Source organism: Scatophagus argus, chromosome 24, assembly GCF_020382885.2.
Source record: "Scatophagus argus isolate fScaArg1 chromosome 24, fScaArg1.pri, whole genome shotgun sequence".
Classification (NCBI taxonomy): Eukaryota; Metazoa; Chordata; class Actinopteri; family Scatophagidae; genus Scatophagus; species Scatophagus argus.
This window is the reverse complement of record NC_058516.1, coordinates 3,222,851-3,245,065: the sequence shown is the minus strand read 5'-3', so window position 1 is coordinate 3,245,065 and position 22,215 is coordinate 3,222,851. Positions and strand designations below refer to the sequence as shown.

General features: G+C 43.0%; 3 protein-coding genes across 6 annotated transcripts; 2 read left to right on the top strand and 1 right to left on the bottom strand.

Moving 5' to 3' along the window:
* The first annotated feature begins 5,163 nt into the window (after window positions 1-5,163).
* Window positions 5,164-10,537, top strand: LOC124055599 (cyclic AMP-responsive element-binding protein 1). Of its 3 annotated transcripts, none has more exons than XM_046382542.1 (8): window positions 5,167-5,356; window positions 6,367-6,460; window positions 6,597-6,743; window positions 6,915-7,015; window positions 7,186-7,325; window positions 7,755-7,937; window positions 8,061-8,214; window positions 8,443-10,537. In XM_046382542.1, exons 2-8 carry the CDS (start codon window positions 6,374-6,376, stop codon window positions 8,585-8,587), a joined length of 957 nt encoding a protein of 318 aa, XP_046238498.1. In that variant the 5' UTR covers window positions 5,167-5,356; window positions 6,367-6,373; the 3' UTR covers window positions 8,588-10,537. The 3 variants fall into 3 exon arrangements, with proteins under 3 accessions (XP_046238500.1, XP_046238498.1, XP_046238499.1); XM_046382543.1 differs by lacking the exon at window positions 5,167-5,356 and adding an exon at window positions 5,373-5,533; XM_046382544.1 differs by lacking the exons at window positions 8,061-8,214; window positions 8,443-10,537 and having other exon boundaries at window positions 5,164-5,356; window positions 7,755-7,951.
* Window positions 10,533-11,794, bottom strand: mettl21a (methyltransferase 21A, HSPA lysine). The gene is made up of 3 exons (XM_046382545.1): window positions 11,326-11,794; window positions 11,139-11,250; window positions 10,533-11,038 (listed from the first exon to the last, which is right to left on the bottom strand). The coding sequence occupies exons 1-3, from the start codon at window positions 11,470-11,472 to the stop codon at window positions 10,641-10,643; spliced, it is 657 nt and encodes a 218-aa protein (XP_046238501.1). The 5' UTR covers window positions 11,473-11,794; the 3' UTR covers window positions 10,533-10,640.
* A 1,204-nt stretch (window positions 11,795-12,998) lies between these two features.
* Window positions 12,999-16,956, top strand: LOC124055184 (cyclin-Y-like protein 1). Of its 2 annotated transcripts, XM_046381721.1 has the most exons (11): window positions 12,999-13,481; window positions 13,664-13,908; window positions 14,061-14,135; window positions 14,247-14,281; window positions 14,361-14,461; window positions 14,604-14,639; window positions 15,184-15,235; window positions 15,325-15,444; window positions 15,532-15,698; window positions 15,781-15,943; window positions 16,061-16,956. In XM_046381721.1, the coding sequence occupies exons 2-11, from the start codon at window positions 13,749-13,751 to the stop codon at window positions 16,175-16,177; spliced, it is 1,026 nt and encodes a 341-aa protein (XP_046237677.1). In that variant the 5' UTR covers window positions 12,999-13,481; window positions 13,664-13,748; the 3' UTR covers window positions 16,178-16,956. The 2 variants fall into 2 exon arrangements, with proteins under 2 accessions (XP_046237677.1, XP_046237675.1); XM_046381719.1 differs by having other exon boundaries at window positions 12,999-13,908.
* Window positions 16,957-22,215: the final 5,259 nt, after the last annotated feature.

Here is a 22,215-nt window from a genome sequence, read left to right as displayed (position 1 = left end):
CTTGGGGGTTGGGGGTGGCGGTTTGTAAAGGCACCTCTCACATCTATCAGCTTTTCATGTATATTTGTCTTACATTGTACATACACACACAAGCACACACAAACCCACACAAAGCCACCATCATCCTTACAAGCAACAGCGGTGACAGCTGCAAAGATCTGACACAAAAGATGCACTATCTGAGCAGCACGGAGGAGGCAAGGTGAGAGAGACTCGGCGGATTAGGGGGCGGCTATCTCTCTCGCCCAGGGCCCCTCTGAAATCCAGGAGGCAGCCGGCACGAGTGGCGCGGCTCAGAAGCTTTAAGGTTGCTCCGCCCACAACCCTATGCCAATCTTCACTGAGGATCAGTTGAATTTATGACCCGCCGCAGCCCTGTTCCTCCAAGCCCCCCACCCAGCCACCGCTGCTCTTCTCCATTGGTAAGACCTTGACGGGTCAAAGGTCACCGCATCCTCTCCGCCCACCGAGCACGCTTGCTCAGATGGCCCCGGGGCAGAGCGCACTGTGTTCCCAATGGGATGCCGGTAGCCATGGCAACCTTTGAACTCTGCAGCAAGAGGAGGTGAGGTATGAGAGCAGGGTTTGTACGGTAACGGTGTTCTGCCTGTGTGAATGACAGCTTCCAGGGTCTTTACATACATCTCTCTCTTAACACACACACACACACACCTTCAATCATGAATATACTCAAGCCACGTGTAAAAACACACATACAGCATATACCACATATGCAAGGACAAGCCACACACACACACACACACTTGCCATCTCTGTTTGACAGATGACCTTACGCTCTGAGTCACTCAGCTGCAGTGTCTGCCTCTGTTGGGAGTAATGGTGTCCAGAATGACATGTTATGACGGGAAGGAGCACACACACACACACAAACGCACACACATTCTAGCACGTAGCCCATCATGCGTGTGTTTTTGTGTCTTGCCCTCCTACCGGCTTGCCAAAAGAAAAAAGGCAACAGGGGGAATGAATGTTGGTTTTCACTTAAGAGAGAAACCAAGATGGAGGAAAGCCAAGGATAAGATAAGAAAATAAGAAAAATGCACTTCTGTACACTTTTCTGCATCAAATGTTTTGACACTGAACGCATGTTGACATGTGAATGACATGTTGCTGGATCTCACAGAATTTTGACACTGTTATGTTGACTGGGCCAGAACTTCCTCCATGAAGATCAGATTCTTGCAGGGTCTGGGTTCCATGTTTGAATCTCCAACGTGAACGAGCTGTTATCGCTCTCCACAGAAGCCCAATTAAAAGGATGGGTTTCTGCACATTTCTTGCTTTTCCACAGGATGAAGTGGCTTTAGCTGGAGCTCACATTGCTTTTAACAAACGCGGCGAAGTGTGGAAAGAGCTTGTCTACCTGTGTGAAGCCAAACACGACCGATAAAGAACCACCAGAGACCAGCTTCAAACTCCTGGCAATCAAAGAATTACAGAATTGTAGAAAAATTGGACTGAAAGCAACAAGATAGGGCTTAAAATGAAAAACTGAAATTGACTCAGTTTTCAAGATGGGGCATGTTGTTTCACATGGCAGGTAAAATGGTAATCCAGCACGGCTGTGTCTGAGTAACATACCCATGAGTCTGAAGGCTTAATAGATGCCAAAAGTGATTTGTAAAATGAAATAGCAACATTTATTTTTTCCGTTCTTTATCTTGTGGTAAAAGGTGAGTCAGGTACAACATTTTTCAAAAAGCTTTTGTGAACATACCCTCAATATGAATCCAATTCAAAGTTTTCTTACTGACACTACAAATTTAAAACAGTGTGTAACTCACAGGAATCATTTTTACATAAGATCAGTTATTGCTGTGGCATTAAAAAGTAGCACGTGGCTTGAATGACAAGTGAAAACAGTGACTTTTTATAAAACAAAGGACAAAGGACAAAGGAACGAAGGGAGACTGGTTACATCACAGTATTGGTGTTAAAACCAATCCAGTGTTTCGGAGCTGTGCAAATTATTGTAGCATTTGCATTCAGGTTTGTTGGTTTTGTTGTGTGCAGGGAACAAATTCACATTTGACTACCTGAACACAGCAAAGATGTGCTGCTCATGGAAACACAAAGAGAGCAAGTCATACTAGATGTGGTGATGTAAAAGTTACCAAAAATATGGTAACTTTTATATTCAAATTAGCTGAGGGGATTTTTTTTTAGGGTGGGGTGGGGGGCAGAGCAAGCAGACAGATCAAAAACTCTTTCAATGTAAAACAAACTTGTAAAAAATCTGAACCAACCTGACAGGATGGTCAGACGGAAGAAGCAGGGGGAAGGGAAGTGAGCGAAAAATCCTTGCAGGAGGAAGAGATAGAGAGGGAGGGAGGGGCTGACACCTTGACGGATTGATTGAGATCGCCCAATACACCGTGTTGCCTACAGCCAAGATTAGCAAGAGGTCTGGGTCAGCACAATCTCTGTGTTAGATAACTCTCATGCCTTGCAGCTGCAGCTTGATACTGCACCCCAGCAACACAATATTTTACCGGATATCTTTGAAACTCACATCTCCAGATTTGAGAGTCTCGCTCATGTGCGTGCGTGATAGAGGGAGACCGACTGTGGGGCCCAGTATCCATGGCAACCCCAGCCAGGTGCACCGGTTCATATGCTATTCAGGTAATTCAAACTACGATGAAAAGCATGCATATAAGGTCAGTGGTATTCAAATGCACACCATGTTTTTCTTTTTTTCCCCCTCCGTATTCATATTCAGCCTCTCTATGGACAAGGCCACATGGCCTCCTGCACACCCATATGAGCTAACATCTCCCATAACGCACTGCATGAGTGGCAGGTATGATATTTCCACTCGGTTTGATTGAGGACTGCATTTAGAATTCATCAGCAGTGTTGACAGAATATATCAGACGTGTTATTAATACACTCAATATTGCAGAAGACGTGTCTGGGGTGCTGCTTACATACACTGCGTTGAATCATGAATTGGATAGGGTTATGTTTTTTTATGTGACTGGGTGATTAAAAAAAAAAAAAACCTACACAGAATGAGAAGAAAAAAATCAGAAATAGTAAGTGTCGTAGGGTTGCTGTCGATGGGGTTTTGGAGACTTGTGTTAAGCCAGAGGCTTTGACAGCTGGGTTTAAGGAGAAAGGAAAGGGCTATGGATTGGAGTCAGGTCTCTGCTTCATATTCTGAAGATTAAACTCCCATACTCCTCCTCCTCCTCCTACACCATTTTGGACGTCTGTAGCATCATTTTAACTCTGCTGTTTGTGGGTGTTTCAGCAGTGATTTACAGCCAGGGTCGCTGCTGCAGAGCCTTCTGGTAAAAAGCTTGCAATCACATATTCTGTGCCAGAACTCACCAGCATTAGCAGTCAGAATCAGAAATTGGCTTTAATCACCAGGCACACTGACCATGTCGATATGCACTCAGAAAATGAGATGGTGGTGTGATAAAGAAGTGAATAATTCAAGGGGAGTCTGATTGTGTTTGCGCGTTCGTGTATTTTCAACAGCAAACGTGAAAAGCTTCGGGTTTCAGTGACAGAAAGCAGAAAAATTAAAATGCATCTATGCAAAATGTAAAGCTAAGAAGATTACCAAAGATAATCCACAGAAAATTAATTGGGAATTATTTCAATAATTGCATGGTCAAATGTTTTCCAGTGTCAAAATTTAGGTTAAAGCTTGCAAATGTGAATATGCTGGTTTTCCCCATTCTTTTGCAATCGTAAATAGTCTAATTCATTGATAAAAAATAATCAGCATAATTAATTGTTGCAGTCCTAGCAAAATTGCCTTTCATTTTTAATACACTTACAGCTTTTTTGCTTATTTTCTCTATCTGTTGGAATACTCACTATATATGCAAAACAATAAGCAACTGACAAAATATACGCAACAGGAATACAAGTTGCAGACTAATTTTCACAGCAACACTGCAAATGATCTGAATGTGCACAGCTTGCATAACCGAGTGCACACAGAGTGATATCTAATGAAACCTCTTCTCTCATGCAGGCATGCAGGCTAATTACGGTTTGCTAAGGCTGTCCTAGCCGGTGGTCATTATAAAGGGAAATTAATGTCCAATCAAGTCTCAGATATGGACTCGGGAACAGACATGAGAAATATTTCTAATATTTGTTATGAGATTTTTAGCACTGAAGGTGACTACGTGGTTCATTATTGTTGGCACACACTGAGAGCAAAATATTATATTTAGTTAGTTTTTACGGAGGACACAAGATTGGTTGGGTCAGTCAATCACTCAATGGGTGAAGATGGTTATGTTTGACATCTGTGCGTCTCTGTGCGTGTTTGTATTAAGAGACCTCTGAAATGACCTCGCACACAGAGATGATGGTCATAAATTGGTCTGAAGTCTCATTTTCCCTGCCACAGCCAAGCCACAGCTTGGAATCCATTTCACTCTTGCGGCCACAGTCTTCACACACCGACAGAGTGGCAGAGTTAATGAGTACATTTTATGGCCAGATTCGATAACCAAGGCGAATCACACGTTATGAAAATCACAAGGACTGTAAACAGTACATAGTGAGTGACACAGGGTTGGTTTTCACTGGTTTCTCAAAGAATTCACAATGTGGTGTGTGGGTACAAAGCCAGTTTCACAGTCAAGACTAATCTAAATCACAGATAACTGCTTATATCAGGCTGATATAAAAGAAACAAGCTCCTAAACAGCACATAATGAGGCAGTGCCAGCGCTGGTTGTTGTGCTGAAATAAAACAGGACGTTGCTGCCACCTTGTGTACCATAGCAGTAATGCAATCAAAGAATTTCAAAAATATCTCAACAATGTTCTTGGTTTACTGAAAAAGTTTGACAAATAAAAATTAACATCTGATTTATAACAGATTTAACTATTACGTAATCAGTAAGAAGAAATAGTTATCATCAGAAAATCAGATATATTAAATACCATTTACTGTCAAAATGTAGGCAAACCGCTAAAATTAATGAATTAATTTCTACACAAAATAGTAATAGTAAGAGTACAGACTCAAAAATAAAAAAGTATGATCTAAAAAAAATTAAACGTTATACAACATGGCGCATGCTCAGATAAATTCGAGGTCATGAATTATGCTCCTCGGCAATCCCCGTAGTTTCCCCTCGTTTTCTCGGCGGGGTTCGTGACTTTCCGGCCCTCTTCGTCTTCACTCGAGCCCTGTCGATGGAGCTGATTTTCTCTGTCGTCGTCTCTCTCGTCCTCCTCTCCGTGTTGTTGTTCTCGGTGACGCGACGGAGGTGTAGCCTGACGCGGTCTCTTACGTGTCGGTCTGAATAAAAGTGGAGCTCCGTAGACCCGGGAGTGACGAAGCGAGTCTGTGTTGGTAAGAGGATACGCATCCGATGTTTGCTAAACAGATAGATGGATACCCAGGGAAGTTATTTGCGCCAAAATATCCGCACAAAGCCAACAAAGAGATCATGGCGGCCGTGTTGCAGAGGCTCACAAAATGAGTCAGTCTCTGCAAGGCTCGCAGGCTCTTAACCCTACTGAGACATAGGTATTAATATGGGAGTGGGCTCAAATGTTTTATCTTTTTTACATGAACAGTCTAATAATAAATTTGAAAAGCAATTCGCCGTTGTAAAGCTCATTCATGTCAACGCTGTGTTTAACTAAAAATTAGCTAACAAAGCTGTTAGTGAAAGTGGGGTGTCCTAGTTGCAAAAAACTGGCAAAACGTTACAATGCATGCAGGCATTTCCCTCCAAACAGACTCGCAGCCTGCAACCTAACGTCAGTCAGTGCAACATTACTTTGCACTGCAGTTAAATATAACAGAAAAGCACCAGACTGCGAGAAATGCTGATATGTAGTTGAAAAACGACTTAGCAGTGTTGAGAAATATTAAATAAATGGCTGCTAATTATGCTAACATTCTGTTCATTCCTGCTAGTATGCTAACGGAGGAAGCTCATTTTGCTAAAGCTAGCTACATGCTAGCTGTAAGGTGGTAACACTATGCAGAGCTCTTTAGCCTCGGGGTTAGCTTTTAGCCTCCGATGTGTATGGAAAGCGCGAGCGTAGTTATAATGTAGCAACATGGTTTAAAACCGCATATTTTGAATATCTGATGTGATCTGTAGTTAGCAAAAATGGTCTTGTTTCCCTAAAGAAAGTCGTTTGTGATGTTTTATAACTGAATTATATGCTAGCATGTTTAGCTAAGCCACACCCTCTCAGAGGATATCAACAAGCACCGTGTGTAAGGGATAACCAGCCTCTGGAGTGTCTGCAGCACACCGTGAACCACCTTCTCAGTGGTTGTGATGCACCGATCTATTTTAAGCATGATGATACAGATACAAACGATCAGTCTTTCCCCATTTGCAGATTTTAAATGACCATGGAGGCTGGTGCAGACACACAGCAAAGTGGTGAAACAGCTGTCTCGGAGTCTGAGGCTCAGCAGATCACCCTGGCCCAGGTAAACCTTGTCGTCACTTTAAATTTACAAGTCACATAATAATTTGCATAAATGTTCTCTGAAAATGAGAGTAACTGCGACTGCAGAGAACAGATTATAACCTTGCACTGAGACAAAGTATGATTATGGGTTGCAGGGATCCATAGCAGCAGCCCAGGTGTCATCCAGTAGTCCTACAGTCACCCTTGTACAATTACCCAACGGTCAGACTGTCCAGGTGCATGGGGTGATCCAAGCTGCCCAGTCCTCTGTCATCCAGTCCCCACAGGTCCAGACAGTACAGGTGAAAGAAACTTGTGCATTTTTTGTTTTATTACAGCTTTAGTAATCAGTGAATCCTTACATGTTTGATTAAGAACTTAAATGGTAAAAACATTGTGAAATTAACTGTTTGCTTGAAGCTCTGCCTCTTGCTTGGTGGACCTTATCCTTCACACATGCCTTCCTATTGCAGATTTCGACTGTTGCTGAGAGCGAGGACTCTCAGGAGTCTGTAGACAGCGTGACAGATTCTCAGAAGAGAAGAGAGATCCTGTCCAGACGACCTTCTTATCGGTCTGTTTGACCTGTAATTACAAATATATTTCTGTGTTCTCCAGTTTTACTACTTGTGTGTTCATGTGATGCTCAGAGATCTGTAATCTTTTGTCTGAGTTTGGAGGACTCTTGGACCGAGTGTATCATCATGACAAGTTGTTTTTAACGTTTGCTTCTCCCCTCTACAGGAAGATTCTGAACGACTTATCATCAGATGTTCCTGCAGTGCCTCGAATTGAGGAAGAGAAGTCAGAGGATGACTCAACCCCTGCCATCACCACAGTCACCATGCCCACTCCCATCTACCAGACCAGCAGTGGCCAGTACAGTAAGTACTTTTGAATATTGTGGTGCAGGAAGTTCTTGCAACATGTCCGATTGCATGCTATGAAACCGTTTTGTTCATTACAATAACAGTGTGTCTGCGCCGAGGCCAGTTGAGTTTAGACACAGTTGAAAACAAAGTCTTGATAATTAGATATAGTAAATAATAGTGAGCCAAAATTGTGATTTAATGGCTTTGCACCAAACCAAGGAATGATTACCTGACAGCACCTCTTAAAGCCAGTGTTTTGTTTTATGATGTGTAGAGAGTGCCACTGAGAAACTTTAAAATTGTATAACAAATAGAAAATTAGTTGGTCTTTGGTGGATTTCTGTTTTCTTGCCGCCTTTCACAATTTCCATGTCTTATGCACTGGACATGACTGAAATTCATTTGAGACTAATTCGAACACATGGCGACCTCCCTCTGCAGTTGCCATTACCCAGGGTGGAGCTATCCAGCTGGCCAATAACGGCACAGATGGAGTGCAGGGCCTGCAGACACTGACCATGGCCAATGCTGCTGCAGCCCAGCCGGGTGCAACCATCCTGCAGTATGCCCAGACCAGTGACGGGCAACAGATCCTCGTGCCCAGCAACCAAGTGGTTGTACAAGGTGGGAAAAAATAATTTGACATAATGTTCTGTCAGTTAGAGCGGCCATGTGAATTTGTTTGAATTTTTTTTTTGTATGTATTAATCTTAAAACGGTGTGTGTTTGCCTGTCTTTGTCTGCCAGCTGCCTCTGGTGATGTCCAGGCTTATCAGATCCGCACCGCCCCCACCAGCGCTATCACTCCTGGGGTGGTCATGGCAACTTCACCTGCACTGGGAACAGGCGGAGGCACTGAGGAAGTCACACGCAAAAGGGAGGTTCGACTTATGAAAAACAGGTATGTATGTACCTTTATAATGAGATTGAGTCATGGTGTATACTTTTGTTGTGGATGCTGCAATGTTAGTACTTCAGAGGTTAACGGCTAGAAATGACAAACAAATGGCAAATGGTTGCCAATGCTGGGTTATATTTTTGAAATTTACATTTATAAAGCAAGCAGCTTGGTTGAAATGGCTACCTTAATCACAGACATACACTCACACATGGACGTCGTGTCATACAGGGAGGCAGCCCGCGAGTGTCGCAGGAAGAAGAAGGAGTACGTCAAGTGTCTGGAAAACCGCGTGGCTGTGCTGGAGAACCAGAACAAAACCCTCATCGAGGAACTCAAAGCCCTCAAAGACTTGTACTGCCACAAATCCGAGTAGGAAAATCACCAAATGGCCTGACAGGGGCTCCAAAGATGCCCGTCTGTCCCCATGTACAGAGACTCAGCACAGAGCCATGCATCTGGATGCCACTTCCCCTTTTCTACTCTTTTGCTTTCTTTTTAAAAACTGCTGGAAAATCTGTTAAATGACTCACCAGGAATACAAAATCAATCACTCCACCTCCCACTTCAGCAATTCTAAAATCACTATTCTGTTCCCATCAGTTTCTCATGAAAGGTTGAGACAATGTTAAGGATGCTTTGTGGAGGAGGCTACAGCTGATCCTTGTGGTGAAGTGATAGAACAGACAGTGAGGCTGTTCTCGTTTTGATGCCATCAGCAGGAAGCATTGCGGTCACTGGTGCCTGGGCATCACATCACCAGCAGCGGGAAACTGAAGTCAGCCACCACCACCGCCAACGATGGAACTTTTTTCTGTTTAATCCCCTTGAGACATTTGGATCGTTTTGAGAGGTTCTCTTTGCGTGCAACATTTGTAATTGTAACTGTTGTTTTGCGTTAACATCTGTTACTAATGCTTCAAACTGTAGATGGGCTGTGTCCTGGACATTTTTATCTTTTATCTATGTTTTGGTTTACTATGTTGGCTTACTGCTATGTGCTTGCATAATGACATTGATATATTTTTTTTAAAACTTTACTTTGCCTTGATAGGACATGAACAAAAAAGCTAACCATTACATTGGGTTGTTAAATGGTGTTCATGTTAAATGCAGCTTTAAAAATATCTGGTGAGAGACTGTGGTTCAAGTCTCTCAAATGGATCATTAATGGTTACCGAACTCTGAAATGTTAATGGGGTCTCCGGTGCATGGTCCCATCATATTACTAAGGCTTGTTGTTTCTGATTGATACCAGTCTTTTCAGAAACATGTCCAGACATATAAAAGAAGACTAATTATGTCTCTGCTTCTCACCAAAGTTAACAGTAAGCACAGTTGTCTGTGGCATAAGATGATTAGAGATTAATCAGAAAAACTGCGTTAAAATGCAGATGAACTTCTGCTTATGTAATGTCAACAAAATGATTAAACTACATGCAGGCGCTACAAGTGCTTTAGCCATCCAATCCAATCCAATTCCTAGTGTCTTTCAAATCAAAAATAATGAGCCTTACTTATTTTGTAGTGAAAGGAAATATATTGTCTTGTTTCTAAACAAATTTTGGAGACCTGCGAATCATGGATTGCCTGGTATGTTTGTGTATTAGATGTCTTTGAACATGCAATGTCCCCACCTTTTTGTTATCGGCAAAGTTTGAATTCTGTACAACTGAAAAGGAAATTCTTTGAGTTGGAGGTAGATATCTAAGATGTCTGCCCGTGTTAAGGCACCAGCGGGGACTTGTCTCCAAACTCTGTTTACAGGATTACAAATTGGCATGTGTTCTTTCCTTGCATATACAATCCTACAACATTACACATGATTTAACAGCAAAGTGTCATGAACGCTCACAGGCAAATCCTGTTGCTGCAGGACTGTAAGCTTTTACTTTGACGTGACTCTCATCGCCAGTTTTTAACTGCAAGGCATCAGAGTGCTTTGTTCCTTTGCAGCCATCAAGGCATAATCATGCATTTGATTAGACGTTATTTGCTGTGTGGGGTGTCAAATCTCACTAAGTACAACTCAAAACACCCTGCAAAAGGACTGTAAAGTGTGACCAAGTCAAAAGGATGGTGACTGCACAGAGAACAAAATGCATATTTTCATGATCATGGAATGCCATATTGTATTATTTTGGGTATTATGTATTGTCATGACATAGTATGCTTTTTTTTATGTTGCTTTTCATTAAGTTTGTATATTCACTATTTCTAAATGGCAGCACCATCTTGTATAATATAATACAGTGCATCATGTTAGAGCTATTGAAATACTACATTTTTGGCAGCTGTTAATAAATGTGTTTCTGGTAATCTTTGATTAGCTTTTGAACATTTTATTCGATTTTTGTGCAAAAACAGTACATTATTATAAAGAGGAGGCAGTCACTAAAGGAGAGCTGACTAGTTATAATGCTCAGTTGTCACAAATCCCTCTTCGCTGGAGGTCTCCAAGACTTGTACACATGGATGTCCCTTTGTTTATCATAGTAGACCTCTTCCACCGTGAACCGTTGCTTCAGCATGCTCAGGAAGTTTGTATCTCGCTTGTAGCGGATCTTACAGGCCAATAACACCACCGTGGTGTCCGAGCACAGGTGCTCCAGAGTTTGCAACAGAGGCTCAAATGTGTCCTCCAGGTAAACAATGTCTGCTCCCAACACCAGATCATATCCGCCGGCTGGGTAACGTTCAAGGCCCTCACCCCAGGTCAGCTCAGACACAACCGCTGACCCCTGAGAGTCTGGGGGCAAGTTCGCCTTCACGTTGGCAGAGAGGAAGTCCAGGGCAGGATCCCTGTCGGTGATGGTCACTCTGGCACCTGGAAAGGTTCAAAAACGTGACACTGTGTAACACACCTTTAAGGCCAATACTTATGTCCACTAAAAAGTCTTCCAACTGGATCGTCATGTTCAACTCACCCAGCAGGGCCGCGACGATGCCCACCAGTCCAGTGCCAGCTCCCAGCTCAATTGCCTCCTTTCCCTTTAACTCCAGCTTCCCCAGCTCCAGGTACATACACATGACAACTGCCTGGAAAACATTCAGAATATCTATAAAACTCAAGCATCAGTATCACTATCATCAGTCAGTATCACTATCACTCACCGCATCCCATACAACTGCTGCCACCCCGAGCCTTTTCCAGTCCTGGGCAAGACGGAGGTCGTGGTTGGCGAATCGAAATTGTGCTGATAAATTGTGGAGCTTAGAAAGTGCGGGTAACGGGTTCTCTACATACGGTACGAGTGCCATGCTATGAAATAAAAAGAAGTTATCCTTATGTAGTAATATTCACAATACATTCATTGTGACATTTTGCCCGAGTTTCCCAGTGCTCATGCGCAGTACAGTTCTTCTTCTTCTTCTTTGGGAATTTCAGGGCAGCTAGTTGACTTTGTTGATTCTTGACTGCCACCTTGTGGCAATGAAAAATCCGATTCTGTGTCCTCTTCTTTTATTTCGTTCCGATGATTTCTCCAAAATATCGCACCAATTTCCTGCCTCATGACTTCGAAACTAGCTATTCTGTAGGTTTGTTTGGATTGTTTACATCAGATTATAACGCAAGGGACAGACTCATTCAGGCAAAGCGTCCCCAGCCCATTCTTGACACATCAATGAGCCCTTTCAGCCACTCGGGCCCTTGTTGAACGGTTTGGCCTGAAGTAACCAATGGGAAGGTCTGAATTCAAAATGGGCGTTCCTGCCAGGTTTTTTCTCAACGGCTGCGTATTCTCTGTAATTGAGGGGGCGGTGCCTGCAGATGAAGCCCTTCAAGTATGTAAAGTTCACAACACATAACAGCAGTGCAGTTTCCGTTTTACTTGCGTTCCTGCACTCAAAATAAAAGCCGGGAAAATAAGTCGTTTAAAAAAAATGAAATAAAAAATATGTTATTGATGTATTATATTAAAACTTGACTTTACTTTCTGACTTTACTTTTCTTGTAATCCCTTTCCCCTCATAACTGTAATTTTATTCCCACAATTATGTCATTACTATAATTTTTTGGTATTAAATATCATGTGGGATTTTGCTGATAGATTATGCTGCATTAAATATGTCGCTAAAGTAAAAGTAGGCCTTTGAAAATAGGAACATTTACTACTTTTTAAAGGTAAACGTACTCAATTTAGAAAAACAGCCCCGGTGACTGTTATATTTCTTTAACATTTCATGTATTATTTATTTTAGATTATTACTACTCATGTATTTCACGCCTGTAAATGGTTGAAGTGAAGTCGAACAATTGTGTATAGGGCTGCAACTACTGATGTTCATGAATTGATGTATAAATATATATATATATATATATATATATATATATATATATATATATACACACACACACATATAATGACCACAATAATGAAAAATGGCATCAGGACTACCCAGCATGACATCCTCACAATGATTGTTTTGATCCAACTAATAATACAATCCTCAAAATAAAATAAATGAAATAAATACAAATGGCAAATGACATGCAGTAAAGTAGAAGTAGAATGTGGCATGAAAAGTAAAGAGTTAAGTGAAATGTAAGTAGGCTTACTTTTAAATGTACTTAATTATACTTCACCATTGGTTGTATGCTGTGTTAGATTAAACTGTCGTTCAGTCACTTCTCATTATTGCATTACAAGACATTATTGTGATTTATATCGAACATGGCTTGGCTGCATATACGTATCATTAACACATTCCACTTCGTTACACTTAACTGCAGCACAATGAGGACTTCTAGTTTGAAAGGCAGTAGCCGGAAGTTACCTTTGAACTTCACAGCTTCGGCTGATTTGACATCCAGGACGTGTCCTGCAAATGCGACGAGATGAAAGCTAACGTTGGCTATCTTTTTAAAATTCCACTACTCGCTTCCCTTCCACTTCCTTAGCTGTCTCTCGAGTCTTTTTCCAGTTTGTGAATTTGTACGGCAGTCTGTTAGAAAAGCTTGTTGTTGTGAGAGAGACTTCAGCTGCAGTGAATATGGATTGATCTGTGCTGCTGAGGAAGCCAGGAATGGATTGAAGTGCGGAAGCTAGCGTTAGCCGGCTAGCCATGGAGGGAGACAGAGGAGCCTGTGACTTTGTATTGTTAGCTTCTGTACCGTAAAATGACTTCATGTTACTTATTCGCCGCCCGAAAGTATTCAATCCACGCATGTAATTCTTCTTAAAGTGCGCCAGTGCTATGCTGCGCACACGCCCTGAATATGTCAGCTGCCCCGCACATACCGCAGATACCCAGCTGGCTGTCAGCACGTAGGTCCCATTCTACACTGAAGCCGGGTTTTTCACCTTGCAGCCAAACACACCAGCTTGACTACCCCTTAATATGCTCCACTAAATTTGGTTAATTTTAAAGATTGAGTTCAGGTCTTCTAATTCAGGTGTTCCGCGTCATTAGGTGCCACTTGACAGCTTTAGATTGAACTTTGCATAAGTTGCAGAAGCAGTAGACCAGTGTGGGCCCCTCCTCGGTTGTATGGGAAACGGTGCCGGCTGTAGCAGGACAGCTGTAGATCAACGATGGGAGGCTCTGTGTCTTGCTGCATCTCCCCCGGAGAGAGTCCCAAGATCCACAGGAGAGCGGTGGAGCTGGAGGAGTGTCCCATCACCACCACCGAGGACGTGAGTGAGGACACTGGGACCTACCTGCAGCACATCAGTGACCGGGAGCTCCCCGATGGTGGGTTAATCGTCTGTGTCTTGTGCACACTTACACACACTCATCGATGGTTTAGCATCAAGAACAGAACCTTTATGCAGACTGCCGGGACAAGGACCTGTTTTTTGTGCAATGCTTCCCCCCTCCTTCACTTTCTTACTAATATCTTACAGAACTGGCCCAAGAGGCGAACCCATCCGACCACCCAAGAGCCAGCACCCTCTTCCTGAACAAGTCGCAGACAGACGGTCAGTATTTCTCTTTTTAAAGATGTCACCTTTTGATAATTTTTTTAAACTGTCCTCTGAACCTCTGAATGTCCCGATCACGCAGACTTTTTTTTCCCCTCCCCATTTCAGTACGGGAGAAAAGGAAGAGCAACTACCTGAATCATGTAAGTGTTAAAGTGACGCTCTGAAATGCCTCACATCTCTCCAGTCACGTGTCTTAATCCATCACCTCTTGTCGAGCAGATGTCCCCGGGGCTCCTGACAAAGAAGTACAGTTCCTGCTCGACAATATTCATCGATGACAGCACGGTCAGCCAGCCCAACCTGAAGAGCACCATCAAATGGTGACTTTCCCTCTGTATCCTCACAGAAATAGTTTTTGAATTTCATTGTGCAGGCAGTCTTCATTTAAACCACTGGAGAGGTGCAAAAGAATAAAATTGCATCCAGTGTTTCACTGTTTGTGTTGATTTCTCTCTGTTCCAGCGTCGCATTGGCCATTTACTATCACATAAAGAACAGGTAGGAAACGTTTGAAATATCGTCACAGATTTAATTTCCTACGTGTGTTGTCATACTGTTTTCTTTGCGGCCAGTCATTCATCAGTAAGTCAGCTAGTTAGTCAGCGAGTGAGCTGGTTTTCAAACTTTTTTTGGCAACTTTTTGCTGATGGCCAGCAATCAGCCGGCCCTTATGTCAGTTTGGAAACTGAGTAACGATGTTGGAGTCATTTAAGCCCTTGGCATCATAGCAGCTGAGGCTTCCAGAGACCTGAAATGAACACAAATAATGTGACATTTTGTCAGAGAGAAGTCTTCCACCTCATCAGGATATAAATCAAGTAGAATCTTTTAAGTGGTAAGAGGTAGTGAATCACTTTGCCTGTCAGTAGTAGAGTAGATCAGGTGTCCTGTTTGAGTGTTCAAGCTGACGAGACAAAGCGGTTGAGTCACTAACTTTAATCTCTGACACTATTAAACCCCCTCAGAGAAGTGATGGTAATTTTATGGGATTGGGCAACACTCACACATCTCACGTCGGCTCTGTGATGTTCTGCTCCTGCAGAGATTCAAACCGGTCACTGGATATATTCGACGAGAAGAAGCACCCTCTGTCGGTGAGTAGATGAATTCGATAAGGTGACACAGAGATACTCGGTGTTGGCTCTGTGCTGATTGACCGATGACGACACCTCCTGCCCAACAGCGAGAAAAGGTTCCAGACGACTACTCTGTGGTGGACCCAGAGCACAAACTCATCTACCGCTTCATACGGACGCTGTTCAGCTCTGCACAGCTCACAGCCGAGTGTGCAATCGTCACTCTGGTAAGTTTGTCAGATTTACTTTACAGGAGTCTGACGAATGATGAGAAACATTCAGGCCCTCTCATGTCTGTGTTGTCTGTGTCTTAGGTATACCTGGAAAGGCTCTTGACATACGCTGAGATGGACATATGCCCCTGTAACTGGAAGCGGATCGTTCTCGGTGCCATCCTGCTGGCCTCCAAGGTCTGGGACGACCAGGCCGTGTGGAACGTCGACTACTGCCAGATCCTCAAGGATATCACAGTGGAGGACATGTGAATAACTCGTCTCTGCTTAGGCCGATTTCTTTTTAAAAATGCAGAATTCTCTGACCGACTGTCTGCTTTTGTTCTGCAGGAATGAGATGGAGCGGCACTTCCTGGAGCTCCTGCAGTTCAACATCAACGTCCCAGCCAGCGTCTACGCCAAATATTACTTTGACTTGCGCTCCCTGGCTGATGACAACAACCTCAGCTTCCCTCTGGAGCCGCTTAGCAACAAGCGGGCCCAGAAACTGGAGGTGAGTTTGTTCGTGGCTGAATCCACACTGCAGTACGCTGTTTTCTTTTTATCAAGCTTGTTGTTGTTGTTGTTGTTTGGATCGTGACAGTTTCCATGCTTGTGACTTTGTATCCAGGCCATCTCCAGGCTCTGCGAGGACAAGTACAAGGACCTGAGTAAAGCTGCTATGAGGAGGTCGATCAGCGCCGACAACCTGGTTGGCATGAAGAACTCCCAGGCTGTGCTGTCTTAAGTATCTGGCGGCCATCTTGGATGTGGCGAGGAGGTGGAGCAGCGGGCCAAATGGGAAGCTCCGGGATGTGACGCTGCAGCCAAGAAGACAGACGGCATTCGTCAAGAGACATTTTCAAAGTAGAGTAATGTCCATAACTGAAAAGTTTCATTACAAAATGTTAAATGTCGACTTTTGGGAGGAAGAAAAGACCAGAAGGTTGACCGTGCAGCAGCTCTAAACTATGAGTCCAGTCTCTGTGTGTTCATTACAAAGTAAATTTAAGCTATCTGCTTCTAAAGCATGGTGATTTGGTGAAATATTTTGCAGATTGTCACTTTTTTTTTTTTCTTTTTTCCCCCCAAATGGTGGACGTGTAACTTGGGAAGGAATCTGCATGAAAATGCTTCCCGAACCCACACAAATTGAGGACCTCATCTTCTTTTTTTTATTTTTTTTTTATTTTTTAAACATAATTTACATCAGCCGACCTTTCAGGAAGTTCGTTCTCTGGCTTCTGCTCTCTTCTCTCCACCAGCCGTGTCATCACTCCTGTATTCACATGACGGACTGTACTGAACTACCCTGTGGTGTAGTTCTGCACATGGACAAAGAGTAGACTTTGTTTTGCTTACTATGTAGGCTCCTATAGCTGTGAAATGTACGAGACTTTATTTAATTCAAATAAATTTCGTTCGCTGTTCAAGTCGAGGCTGCTTCGGTGGGAAAATGTGTCTGGGTGACTTTTGTTCTGTGGGCGTTTTGGGGTGTTTTTGATAAATGAAGGAGTGAAAAAACAACCATGATGATTGGAACAATTAATTGTGCTTTTTTTTGTTGTTCTTGTTGGTTAGAAGAATAATCAGTCGTAAATAAAAAATCAGTTTGGGATCTCAGGGCTTCCACATACTTGGTGATACTTGCAGATGATACCTTTTTTAGTTTTATTTTTTATATACATGTATTTTAAAATAAGCTCCCATCTCCTTCAATTGTTTAGGAAAACGCTGCAATGCTGGTTTTGGCAGGAAGATCCAGAAATGAAACTAAATCTGACTTTCTGTTGGTATGAGGGTGAGTAGATAATGTCTGAATTTTCATTTTTGGTTGAACCGTTCCTTTAACTGCAGTATTTAGAGTATATTGTATTTAATTACTTTCCATCACTGATTAGTCTGAATTTTGACACAAAGCTTGAAGTCCAACTTTGAGGTTCTTGTACTTTCAGTTTTAGGTATTTCAGGTATTTCAGTTTTCCACTTCTTTATTCTCCCACTCCGCCGCATCAGAGCCGGAGTGTAGCGCATTTTTAATTTTATATTACCTAAAGACAAAAAAGAAAAAACTGGCAGAATGTCTGACCTGATACCTGATCTGTCCCTACAATGTGATACAGAGCTTCCTGGAGAAACAAACAGTTTAATGTAACAGCACACAATTCTGTGTATACGGGTTGTTTTATTTATGAATGAATGAATGAATGACTTAATAGCTCACCGTATCCCCTAATGCTAAATCCGTTTCCATCCAATCCTTCTGGCTTCATGTGATTAACAGCTGTGGGCTGAAGTGAACACCTTTTGTGCAGTTCCAAGCCTAAGCGCGTCCATTATCCATTCATAGCCTCACACTGAATGCTGCGAACGCAAGGCTGCTTCATGATGCAGAAATAAAGTCAGCAAAATGAGATTTTAATCACAGCAAGTAATTCTGAAGTAAATGTATGCAGACTTTGACAGTTTATGAAATGGCATGATTGCAGTTGAGTGTCTCAGGATGCCTCCACGTAGTGCTTTGTATTGAATGACTGTTAAAGCTGAAGAAAAATATGTTATATGTTCTCAGTATGTCTTTATACTGGTGCAGTTGCCAGGTAACCTCATCGCTGTGCCATTTGTTTAACAAGACATAGATTTCTTTAATCATCACAGGAAATATTGTATGTGCTAAATGTAAAAGAAAAAAACATGTTGACTGCATGAAAGTCAGCTTGTATGCTTGAATCTCCTGTGTGGACTTTTTGTTTTCATCCGACACTTTGAATGCTGTTTGTCTCAGCATTGCGGTTGTGTGGGTCGTTTTCTTTATTTTGTCATTTTTTTCTCTTCCTTAAATCTCAGATTCAGTGATGGCCCCTCCTCACCGCCGTTCTTCACACAGCTGGCGGTGTTGGAAAATGCAACACCTGAATTGCCCCACCAGCTCTCTTTCCACCTCTTCCAACATGACAGCTACATGTGGCAGGAATCTTAATGTGGACAAAATGTTTAGTGGCTTTTCCTGGGACTTTGCTTTTTCAGATAGAACTATCTTGGCACTTTTTCTTGTGTTTCTTGGTCGTGCCCTCTTCTCAGAGGTGAGATATAAGCAGCTTCTATGGCAACCACAGTACGTTCTGATCAACTGTATTTCTGTTTGTGGTCTTGGGATGAGTTCTGTAACTGCTTTGGTTGTACTGTCTTCTGTAGTACGCAGACACGCTCAGATATATGGATCTTGGTGCATGGCACAGTTCTGTGTGTTGCGGTGTTTTTTCCTAACATCCCAGATGACTTCGGCTCTAATGGCTCTAGAGCGCTACATATTTATCTGTCAAGGCTTCCACTACCTCAGGATGGTCAGCACCCACAGTATTCATATTAGCATGGGACTCATTGGGCGGATCAGTGGAGCAGCGAGCCTTCATGGAGGGTCAGTGTTAAGTCAGTTTCAGTGTGGCTTCCAGCGGCAAACCAGCGGGCTCCTGTGCGATGCTTTTACCGTCAAGGAGCGCATCACATTTTCCTGGGAAGATACTGATGTTTGTGCCCCCATCTGTCATAACAGCTTTGTGCATACTGGCCATCTGCTACTGCTATGGGTGCATGTATCGTGCAGCGCTCAGGGTGAGCACGGCCCTGAAGTGTAAAAACCACCGAGCCGAGTGCACTGTGGGACTCTACTTTTTAATGTTTTTGCTGCACCTGGCAATGAACATATCTTTTGTCATCCTTACAATGAAGGGAAAGAGTAAACCATCCTCCTGCAGGACAGTTGGCTCCATGGTGATGCCATTACTAATAATCCTCCAGGCACAAATGCGGTTTTCCTTAACCGGAACCCGCGGATCTTTTCTGCGTGCCGCTCTCCAGTCGCAGCAGAGGTGGAGGTCTGATGGGAGTGGAGAGCACACATGTCAGACTGAGCTCAAAGGACAGGTGGAAAGGGCGGACAAGGAATTGACAGCTTTTGATCTGCCTGGCTCTGTTTGTCCTCCTGTTACAGAGGACTGTTCACAGTGTCAAACCACCGACTGCATTCAGATGTCTCCATGGTCTTTAGAGCAGAGCATTTGTAGTGGCACACTCATGCAGCATAATTTGCCTAAATACTCAGAGATGTATGTACATTCAGATGTGTAGAATGGTCTCATATGAGGTATGTAACTGGGATTGGCGTTTTAAGTTAATTTTCATATTTGAGTACTGAATTATTATGATGTATTTGCTAAAAAAAAACAAAACATAAAACTCTGGTCTGAAAAGAAGATACAAGTGAAAGTGGTGGCAGCCACCTCCACTCTCGTAGATGTTTGCTGTGGTGCTTGCAGAAATGCAGTACCTGATTGTGACCACAGGAGGACAGTGCTGCTGCAGCGTGTGAAGCAGCTGGCCTGACTGCAGGTGTGAGATTAGTCCATGTGTTAATGCGACATCCTCCCGACTCTCCAAAGCTCTGGTGCAGCTTGCGTGTGTCGTTGCCAGACTGGAAGATGGAGAGAGACGCAACCAGGTCTGTTTCATCTGAACTTTTCAGATGAAGGCTCAAATCCTTGAGGATCTGTGAATTAAAGAGATGTAAGGTTACCTTTTTGAAAAGAATTATTCCAGTTGAGGGTAAAATTTCTGTTGGTAAGAAAAGACAGGATGAAAAATGACAATTTTAATTTGATAATCCTTAAAAGTCATACTCAGTGTGTGTAGGTTTGTTTGTGAGAAAACTTCATCTCTGTACAGTGTGTGTCATAAATACTCGAATCGTACCAGCGCAGGTACATGAAAGCTGTCATAATCTGAAATGAATAGTGTGTGTGTGTGTATCCTGTAGGGATCACAGTGCCAGTGCAGCTTCATTAATCTCTCAGCATCACGGGACTTGTCTGAACTCTAAAAGAGGGCTGGAGAGAACAAGCTGCCCCCCCGGGGAGTCACTCCGTTTACCCTCCACACACTCAGGTCACTCCTCATATCACACACTCTTCAGCTTTACAATGTCAAACCCTCCAGTAGGCCTGAAAACACAGAGCTGCTGCTGCTGCTGTTGAGCTGCACAGAACGTGTGTGTGTGTGTGTGTTGTGCGTATTGGTGTGGGCATGCTTGTCCATGCATGAAGAGTGACAAAAGGTGAGAGGTGCATGTTAGACAGTGAGACTGTTTTCTAGCAGTATGTGGGTCATATTGAACGTGTTGCATGATTTCTTCAAGTAGCAAAAGGCAAAACTGTGCCATGACTGTATCATAAATATTTATCTCCCCTCAATAATGCATAGGAAAGCACATATACTGATTACATTACAAAACATGCTGCTATAAATATCTCAAGACTCTCACGTATGGATAAAATTCACACTGTGCAGATTAGAGTTGGACCAGCAGGAGGATGTCAGGAGGATATTTGCATTTTCATACAAACTATAGCCGTCTTGCAACGTCATCCGTCTCCATAAAAGAAAAAGAATTTATCTGATTTTCTTCAAGTGGGATTCACACCACATCAGTAGTTGTAGTAGTCCTGGAATCAGTCACGATCCAATCAGATCTAATCAGATCACCTGTTTTCCTTCCTTCCTTTAAAGCATCGCACTCTGCACCACAGAATGGTCCCAAGTGGATTCAGCACAAAAGCTTTTCCCGGCTGAAAAGCGGTTTCCCTTGTGTGGAAGATGAATGAGAAAATAAATGGCACTTGTAATTAAATTAGTCTGGGATGTGACACGTTGGGCTTCCACGCTGCTCCGATCCGCACAAAAGGCGCCGTCGTGATTTTCACTTTGTGTGCTGTGGTGTGTGCTGACAGCTTAGTGGAATGTCATCATTTACACCGTTAGTTGCATGCTTTTAGAGTGTAAAAACTTGTTAGTGCTTAATGTTTCACCGCTGTAGAGGTGTGGGGCAGTTTTCCTTAAATCTGATCCCAGCATTTAAATTTAAATTCTCACTGTCTACAACATCTGGCCGTGGTTAAAGTAAAGGAAACATTCTGCTTGCTGTTACTAACATGGATCCAGTCTGACAGGATGCAAATGCTCGTCACCCTTGTCATACTCTGCACCCTGCTGCACATGGAGACTGGGCTGTGTGTTTCAGGTAGATGACTTCATGGGTGTGTTTGTTTTGAAAGATGTTTCAGATACATTTCTGCAGGTTCTTTGCACGGAAATGCTGCATCATCTCAACAGATATTTTAAAAACCAAAAGGTAAAAATTTTGTGCTTGTTCAGATTTTGTTGGGTCTTTTATCCAAGCTCCTACCATCCAATGGCACAGCCTTCATGTCAACATTGCCACCCTGCTGTTACTACTGCTGAGTTGGCACGATAATGGTGGCTGACTGCTGGTGGTCTGTCTCTCTCCTAATGAGCTTGGTGAAAGATTTAAACCTCATTTTACGCCCCTGGTTCCTGGCATCAGGAAGAAAATACCAGGACAGCCAGTCTGTCAGTGTTAAACCAGACATTAGGCAGATGCCAGCAGCCGACTTGGTCCAAAGAGAGCCAAATACACTTTGACCTTTAATGGGGAGAAGGTGAGGAAGCGAAAAGCTTCCATTTTCACTTCCCAATGCTCACCGCAGGCTTCAACATGAAACCAGTAGGATAAAGACACAGAGTGAATCATAGTGTGTGTCGACGTGATGTTACATGGACTTCTGCAATTGAAAATGTTCCACATGGCTGAGCTGCTGTGCTGTGCTGGCTGGTAAGAGCCAAAACACGAAATTGCTCATCCACGTACATGTTTTCATTCGCACAGTGAATGAGAAAATGTTGGCTATGCTAAAACAGGTGATTTCCCTTTTT

What these genes read in the sequence shown, in the direction of transcription:
- LOC124055599 (XM_046382542.1), top strand. Translation starts at nt 6,374, where the DNA reads ATGACCATGGAGGCTGGTGCAGACACACAGCAAAGTGGTGAAACAGCT. An exon ending in GACCAGCAGTGGCCAGTACA is followed by an intron (nt 7,326 to 7,754) that starts GTAAGTACTTTT and finishes CTCCCTCTGCAG; the next exon opens with TTGCCATTACCCAGGGTGGA. An exon ending in GTTCGACTTATGAAAAACAG is followed by an intron (nt 8,215 to 8,442) that starts GTATGTATGTAC and finishes CGTGTCATACAG; the next exon opens with GGAGGCAGCCCGCGAGTGTC.
- mettl21a (XM_046382545.1), bottom strand. Translation starts at nt 11,472, where the DNA reads ATGGCACTCGTACCGTATGTAGAGAACCCGTTACCCGCACTTTCTAAG. An exon ending in CAGCAGTTGTATGGGATGCG is followed by an intron (nt 11,251 to 11,325) that starts GTGAGTGATAGT and finishes AATGTTTTCCAG; the next exon opens with GCAGTTGTCATGTGTATGTA. An exon ending in CATCGTCGCGGCCCTGCTGG is followed by an intron (nt 11,039 to 11,138) that starts GTGAGTTGAACA and finishes GAACCTTTCCAG; the next exon opens with GTGCCAGAGTGACCATCACC.
- LOC124055184 (XM_046381721.1), top strand. Translation starts at nt 13,749, where the DNA reads ATGGGAGGCTCTGTGTCTTGCTGCATCTCCCCCGGAGAGAGTCCCAAG. An exon ending in GAACAAGTCGCAGACAGACG is followed by an intron (nt 14,136 to 14,246) that starts GTCAGTATTTCT and finishes TCCCCATTTCAG; the next exon opens with TACGGGAGAAAAGGAAGAGC. An exon ending in GATATCACAGTGGAGGACAT is followed by an intron (nt 15,699 to 15,780) that starts GTGAATAACTCG and finishes TTTGTTCTGCAG; the next exon opens with GAATGAGATGGAGCGGCACT.